Source organism: Penicillium arizonense (genome assembly GCF_001773325.1).
Source record: "Penicillium arizonense strain CBS 141311 chromosome Unknown PENARI_contig147, whole genome shotgun sequence".
In the NCBI taxonomy this organism is placed as follows: Eukaryota; Fungi; Ascomycota; class Eurotiomycetes; order Eurotiales; family Aspergillaceae; genus Penicillium; species Penicillium arizonense.
The window spans coordinates 1-7,421 of NW_019173424.1; the positions used below are offsets into that span (position 1 = coordinate 1).

Consider the following 7,421-nt stretch of genomic DNA (forward strand, 5'->3'; position numbering starts at 1 on the left):
TTGATTGTATGGTTGACAAGCAAGGAATTCCCCAAAGAACGGTTAGTGGGTCTATGCAGGATCTCTGCCGAGCTAGAAGATAAGACGGATATAATAGCCGACTTATGACAATCATATACGATATATGCCGACTATAATTCTTTGGCACTACGTACGATGATCACCCCCTTGGATGAGCATTATGCGTCTCGCTAAAGAGGCACCTAAGAGCTTACTAAGCACACCATATATTCAATGCCTATACTGACCTCAGAGGAAAGTGTAATCCCGAAGGCTACATGGTCCTTAGCTTATACTATGTGGAACTCGTCTTAGCATTCTTTGCAATTGGGGAGGGAGTTCCCCCTATGCTATAGTCACACCTCCCCTTAATTAGAAAAGTAGTCACGGCTCCTTTATCTATAAAGTAAAAATGATCATATATACGGTAGACTGGTCTTATCTAAGGGAACCCTGAATTAGAAGGGAGAGGAGGATCCTGGGAACATGACTCCCATCGCTCGGCAAGAATAATATTAGATGATACTGTTCTTTGCAAATAGAATAGATTAGGGGCGTTGACAATTTCGAGAGGACTACGTGTACGCTAAGACTCTAGACATCTGACTCCTAGCAGGGTAACATCTATCAGGGTAACATCTATCACTCTAGGGCAAAATACCAGACAATGTTAAAGATCGAAGGGTCACCCTGTAGGATACTTCAACCTAGAAAGTATTTAGAAGGGCTATGTAGATGCGCTAGGGCCATCCTAAAGATTGTCTGACCAAGGCTTTGTCCTGAAGATCTTTCGGTTCTGTATAAATAGGAGAATACTCAGCCTGCCTAAGCTGAGGTATAAAAACCTACGCTAGTGTCCAGTTTTGACATCTTCGTTCTCATCGCAACCATCTGTCTATCAACTGTCATTGTCTTTGATAAAACGCAGCAACCAGCCCTAAATACTCTTTCTTCCTGAATTTCACACCCAAACAAGTACAATCTTCAACAAGATGTATTTCACTGTCGCTGGACTCCTTACACTTGCTATGGCGGTGGCTGCTACGCCAGCAGCGGTTCAAGTCTCGAATAACCGCCGCTCCGCATCTGTTCCGAGCAAACAGTTGTGGCATGCCACTCCTGAGAAAGGTGTTGATTTCAACCAGTTGCAGCAAAAGTGCGGCAATCTGACTGTTTCTTGCTGCAACCAGGTCAATATTCAGAACAATGGAAACAAGGGAGTGACAAGTGGCCTAACCACCGAAGTCCTTGATGCACTTGCCGGCGTTCTCCCAGGCTATGCAAACTCTGCCTGTGCCCCAGCAAGTTCGGCGGCGGATGGTCTTATTGTGATCATCACAGATGCTCTTACTGGCCAGCGTATGTGTACAATGTGCCCAGAACAACCTATGTCATTTACTTACATTTTGAGTGAACAGCTACCACGCCTCAGAACTTTTGTACTGGCGCCACCTATGCATGCTGCCCCGGAAAAGGTGGAGAAGTAAGCAATTGCATATTCCTAGGGACCTTATTACATACTGACAGAACTCACGCAACTAGTGCAATGCTATCTCGGGTGCCCCAACCGCTAGCTCTGACTCTACCTAGGGTGCACTGCCCATGTCCATCCATGACCCATCCTCTCTCCTCTTCTAGGGCTGCAGAAGAGCTTGAATTGTTCCACTTTGTGCTGCTTTTAGCTCGTTTACAGAGGATATCAGTGGCATATTATGCCACTATCGGTCGTGTAATATCTGTTTTGTTCGGGGAATCTTTCGCTGATTTGGCCACACTTACGTGGTTGTCCACTCTTTTTATTTACCAAATTTGTGTTTGTTCTGTGCGCTCTTCCTAATAGGTTATAGTCGAAGTCGTCAGTTCAGACCAATACAGCTTTATATCTTTTATCTACACGAACAGTATATGTTGTGCCTAGTCATACGATATCCCCTCCAATGAAAGAGGTAGCTCCCGAGTCAATTCTTCTTCAACAGGCTGATGCTTCGTGTGTTGCAGAGAGCTAGGTGGCTCTAGCGCACATGACACGGGGACCCTTCGGTCGGTGCTTAGGGGTGAAATAGGTACCCGCGAGACATGATCACTTGGTTTTTTTGGGCTGGCTATTTTTTGTCTAGGTGTTACAAGTACTACCTAGGCGCACCGCGTGGATGATGGTGTTTGCTAATTCATGTTCTGACTGCCTAGATGAAGAACCCCGTAATTTCTCTATGATAGCACACACTTTCTCTTCAAAATTGCGGTATATATTGGCTGGCTGCCTAGAGAGTTTGCTGGTTAGATTGTGCCGGCGCTTGTTGGTTGGTCGACGAAAGGGTATTCGGTAGTGAATAGTTAGGGAGCGAGTTGGTACCAAATGACCCCATCTGCCCGTTATGGACCGACCAGGACCCTTGTAGCACATCAGAAGCAGATAAGCCAGAAAATGCAAACCTATCTTTTTCCGCCTCTATCTTCTTGTCGAGTTGGCTCTGCGCAGAATGGAACTTGCCGCTGGCCTCTAGTAGTACGGGCTACAAATTATCACCTGCCGTGCAACAAACCTGTGCGACGTCAAAATGTTGTTTCAGACTGGATATCTAGAACTCGAGTGTTTGAACCTTGGCCATCTGGTCATTGGTGTCACTTAGCTGGCGAATCTTTGCCGTCGCTTAGGTGTTGTCTGCTTCTAGTCCCTGTATGAATCTTAAAAGCTCATCCCGCTCGCTATCAGCGTCCTTGAAACCCTATAAGCATTGTCGACGAACAATCTTCCAGTACTTTTGTTTCGGGGTCTTCGCTATCAGGGAGGGGATCTAGATTCCACATTCGGGTTGAGTATACGTGCATTCACGGGACAGTGATGGCAGGACGTACCAATGATGTATAAAGGTTTGCGCCTCGAGTGTCAGACAAAGGGCCATCATGGTCGGCGATAGTTAGTCGTCGAGTACGTTTGGGAGCAATGTCTAACTCGGAACTGCCCTAACCAGTACCGGTGGGAGCTTGGGCTGCCGTTGTGCGGGAAGGCATATCGAACGTCAACACTTTGAAAGGGTTTTCTTCGCAAGAAGGAGGGACTCTTTGTTCAGCATTGACCGTTCGGGTGGATAATGTGAGCTTTTATAGGTCTCTAGCGTACAAGCTAGTATCAATCAATCAATCAATCAATCAATCAATCAATCAAAGTTCTATTAACCTGTTGGAGCCTAACTAGTATGGTACTGGCTATGCAGGCGCTTCTTTCCAGTTGAAGCAAGAACTCGTGTCCGTACGCCTGATCATGCTCCAGTACAAAAAGTGAGGCTGGTTCTCAAAGAGGGGAAGCACCAGCCCATTACATGTAAGCCAAACCCATAATAAAAGCCCGCAAATACGTCGAAAAAGCCCAGTACAAATGAAAATTCAATGCCAGTGATGCATTGAATACAAAAATGAATTCGTGGATGCACCTCCACCTCTCCAATGTCCTCTCCCTCTCACGAGACATGTACACACTTCCGCATCAAGATCCCAGCCAACTGGTACCGCTGCAAGATCAAACCCCGTTCTCCGACATCCTCACTTCAGCCTCGATTGCTGATTATCGTTGTTCAGTGCAGTCAGGCAGCGTGTATTCGAATAGCTGAGTGAGGCTCTCTCCTTAAACGTGGTGGCAAGCGGTGGTGAGTACCCAGCGTCTTCGGGACTCTGCTCCATAACCTCTAGGTTCAGGTCTTCAGCTTCATCCTCGGACTCTTCCTGATCAGCATGTTGAAACTGAGCAAGAAGGCCGGTTCGATGCATAAATTGGGCAACGTAGCGGGTTGCCAGCGGGTCTGACACAATAGTGTCATAGTCTAGTCCTTTCACTCCAGCTTTGTGTAGCTGGTCAAATAGACGTCTTCTCAGGTCTCCGAAGGTCTGACATTCAAGCAAGACGTGCTTCGGTGTCTGGGATGAGCCCTCTCCGCAGGGGCATTTATCCGAATCCACTTCATTGATCTTATACAAGAAGTGCCGGAGCGCAATACGCATCGAGCGCATTTGTATCATGATCGATGACCGTGGTTTCGAAAGTCATTCGTATAAGCGTAGGGTCTTCTTGCTTGGCCACTCCACCAATCGCTTTGTGGGCTGAGCGGTCCTCTCGCTCTCCCACTGCTTCTTCCAGCGGTCCTGGATCCGCTCCCGGACCATTCTCTTGGCAGCCGCAGCGAGCCGGATCGTTGGTTGATCCGCTCCGGTACCGCCCCCGCCGGTCGCACCTCCCGCAACCTCGAGTGCCACGTATTTTGCACTGCTATCCGCAGCTTCATTGCCAGGCACCCCAACGTGGGCGGGGATCCAGCGGAGGGTGATGTTCGTTGATTGCGACTGAATGGTCCGTACATGTTCATAAATGCAGTTGAGAACGTACTGGCCCGATGGTCGCTGTGGGTTTTGGACCGCCTGGATGGCGGCCTGGCTGTCGGAGAGAATGATCACCTCTCGAGCCGTATTGCGTTTTGTTCCGTTAACCATGTTGGCCTTGTTGTCGCGTATGGCCCTGTCCAAAGCCATTTCGATGCCGCTGAGCTCGGCAGCGTACACCGTGGACTGGCCCTCCGTGCCGAGATGTCTGCGGTCGGAGATGACGGTGTCACCGTCATGGATGTTAACGGCAGCTGCACCAATATGGCCTTCGAAGCCACTGCCGTCGGTGTATATCAAGGAAGCCGTGTCTTTCTTGGTCCTCTTATCTTTGAGAGTAGTTTCATGGGTTGCCAATGCAGCCTCCGAGGGTTCAATGAAGCAAGAGATTCGTCTCTCCGAAGGTGGCAGTACAAATGCAACTCTTTCCTCCCATTTCTCCGCACAGTCCGTCCCATTTGTCTTGTATTTGCTCATTTTGAGCGGTCCTTTCTTCCAAACCAATGCCTCTAGGGGTGTCCATCCACCTTCGCGACGTTCAGCCGGCTTCCTAGCTATCTTTGCCGAACGGGGACAGGCCCATTGAGGTCCAGTGAAAATGCGGATCGCATTCTTCGATAGTCTGTTGTAGTCGGAGCTTCATGGGTAGCAAGCAAAGCTCAATGTCGAGGGCAGCCGTGGAAATGCTTTTAAACGCACCACTGATCAAGACAGCCGCACGTTTCTGCAATTTCACTAGCTCATTGACTAGCCGCGCCATTTCCCAGGCAGGCATCTTACGCGCAGCAGGGCAATACCAGGCAGAGATACCCCATAGGGCTTGTGGCAGAATAACAGTGGGCCTTACTGCCTGTCTATTGCCTCTCGTGGCCGTATTGGTAGTGTCAATTTCTGGGTGTTTTCTCTTCATTCGGTTCTCCTTGCCGGGAGCAGTCGGTTTGTTGGCCTTCCTCGCCACCGACCCGTTGCTGTCTATCTCGGCAAGAGCTGATGATGATGGCGGGTTCCACGATACTTCCGAGTCCCCCTCCGTTGCCGTTTGGGCGTGTCTTTGGAGTGGTAATTTTTCACCACCAATGAATGGAGAATTGACTCGGGAGCTACCTCTTTCATTGGAGGGGATATCGTATGACTAGGCACAACATATACTGTTCGTGTAGATAAAAGATATAAAGCTGTATTGGTCTGAACTGACGACTTCGACTATAACCTATTAGGAAGAGCGCACAGAACAAACACAAATTTGGTAAATAAAAAGAGTGGACAACCACGTAAGTGTGGCCAAATCAGCGAAAGATTCCCCGAACAAAACAGATATTACACGACCGATAGTGGCATAATATGCCACTGATATCCTCTGTAAACGAGCTAAAAGCAGCACAAAGTGGAACAATTCAAGCTCTTCTGCAGCCCTAGAAGAGGAGAGAGGATGGGTCATGGATGGACATGGGCAGTGCACCCTAGGTAGAGTCAGAGCTAGCGGTTGGGGCACCCGAGATAGCATTGCACTAGTTGCGTGAGTTCTGTCAGTATGTAATAAGGTCCCTAGGAATATGCAATTGCTTACTTCTCCACCTTTTCCGGGGCAGCATGCATAGGTGGCGCCAGTACAAAAGTTCTGAGGCGTGGTAGCTGTTCACTCAAAATGTAAGTAAATGACATAGGTTGTTCTGGGCACATTGTACACATACGCTGGCCAGTAAGAGCATCTGTGATGATCACAATAAGACCATCCGCCGCCGAACTTGCTGGGGCACAGGCAGAGTTTGCATAGCCTGGGAGAACGCCGGCAAGTGCATCAAGGACTTCGGTGGTTAGGCCACTTGTCACTCCCTTGTTTCCATTGTTCTGAATATTGACCTGGTTGCAGCAAGAAACAGTCAGATTGCCGCACTTTTGCTGCAACTGGTTGAAATCAACACCTTTCTCAGGAGTGGCATGCCACAACTGTTTGCTCGGAACAGATGCGGAGCGGCGGTTATTCGAGACTTGAACCGCTGCTGGCGTAGCAGCCACCGCCATAGCAAGTGTAAGGAGTCCAGCGACAGTGAAATACATCTTGTTGAAGATTGTACTTGTTTGGGTGTGAAATTCAGGAAGAAAGAGTATTTAGGGCTGGTTGCTGCGTTTTATCAAAGACAATGACAGTTGATAGACAGATGGTTGCGATGAGAACGAAGATGTCAAAACTGGACACTAGCGTAGGTTTTTATACCTCAGCTTAGGCAGGCTGAGTATTCTCCTATTTATACAGAACCGAAAGATCTTCAGGACAAAGCCTTGGTCAGACAATCTTTAGGATGGCCCTAGCGCATCTACATAGCCCTTCTAAATACTTTCTAGGTTGAAGTATCCTACAGGGTGACCCTTCGATCTTTAACATTGTCTGGTATTTTGCCCTAGAGTGATAGATGTTACCCTGATAGATGTTACCCTGCTAGGAGTCAGATGTCTAGAGTCTTAGCGTACACGTAGTCCTCTCGAAATTGTCAACGCCCCTAATCTATTCTATTTGCAAAGAACAGTATCATCTAATATTATTCTTGCCGAGCGATGGGAGTCATGTTCCCAGGATCCTCCTCTCCCTTCTAATTCAGGGTTCCCTTAGATAAGACCAGTCTACCGTATATATGATCATTTTTACTTTATAGATAAAGGAGCCGTGACTACTTTTCTAATTAAGGGGAGGTGTGACTATAGCATAGGGGGAACTCCCTCCCCAATTGCAAAGAATGCTAAGACGAGTTCCACATAGTATAAGCTAAGGACCATGTAGCCTTCGGGATTACACTTTCCTCTGAGGTCAGTATAGGCATTGAATATATGGTGTGCTTAGTAAGCTCTTAGGTGCCTCTTTAGCGAGACGCATAATGCTCATCCAAGGGGGTGATCATCGTACGTAGTGCCAAAGAATTATAGTCGGCATATATCGTATATGATTGTCATAAGTCGGCTATTATATCCGTCTTATCTTCTAGCTCGGCAGAGATCCTGCATAGACCCACTAACCGTTCTTTGGGGAATTCCTTGCTTGTCAACCATACAATCAA

The 7,421-nt window shown here is 47.9% G+C and overlaps 4 protein-coding genes across 4 annotated transcripts; 1 reads left to right on the forward strand and 3 right to left on the reverse strand.

Moving 5' to 3' along the window:
- Positions 1-992: 992 nt before the first annotated feature.
- PENARI_c147G00320 (uncharacterized protein) lies at positions 993-1,590 on the forward strand (the record flags this gene model as incomplete). Its single annotated transcript, XM_022638013.1, has 3 exons — positions 993-1,359; positions 1,419-1,483; positions 1,543-1,590. 3 exons carry the CDS (start codon positions 993-995, stop codon positions 1,588-1,590), a joined length of 480 nt encoding a protein of 159 aa, XP_022482131.1.
- A 1,950-nt stretch (positions 1,591-3,540) lies between these two features.
- PENARI_c147G12356 (uncharacterized protein) lies at positions 3,541-3,996 on the reverse strand (the record flags this gene model as incomplete). The annotated part of the gene is made up of 1 exon (XM_022638016.1): positions 3,541-3,996. One exon carries the CDS (start codon positions 3,994-3,996, stop codon positions 3,541-3,543), a length of 456 nt encoding a protein of 151 aa, XP_022482129.1.
- Positions 3,997-4,038: 42 nt separating this feature from the next.
- PENARI_c147G02044 (ribonuclease H family protein) lies at positions 4,039-4,848 on the reverse strand (the record flags this gene model as incomplete). The annotated part of the gene is made up of 1 exon (XM_022638014.1): positions 4,039-4,848. The coding sequence occupies one exon, from the start codon at positions 4,846-4,848 to the stop codon at positions 4,039-4,041; it is 810 nt and encodes a 269-aa protein (XP_022482128.1).
- Positions 4,849-4,921: 73 nt separating this feature from the next.
- Positions 4,922-6,429, reverse strand: PENARI_c147G07810 (uncharacterized protein; the record flags this gene model as incomplete). Its single annotated transcript, XM_022638015.1, has 3 exons — positions 4,922-5,503; positions 5,939-6,003; positions 6,063-6,429. 3 exons carry the CDS (start codon positions 6,427-6,429, stop codon positions 4,922-4,924), a joined length of 1,014 nt encoding a protein of 337 aa, XP_022482130.1.
- Between the last annotated feature and the right edge of the window lie 992 nt (positions 6,430-7,421).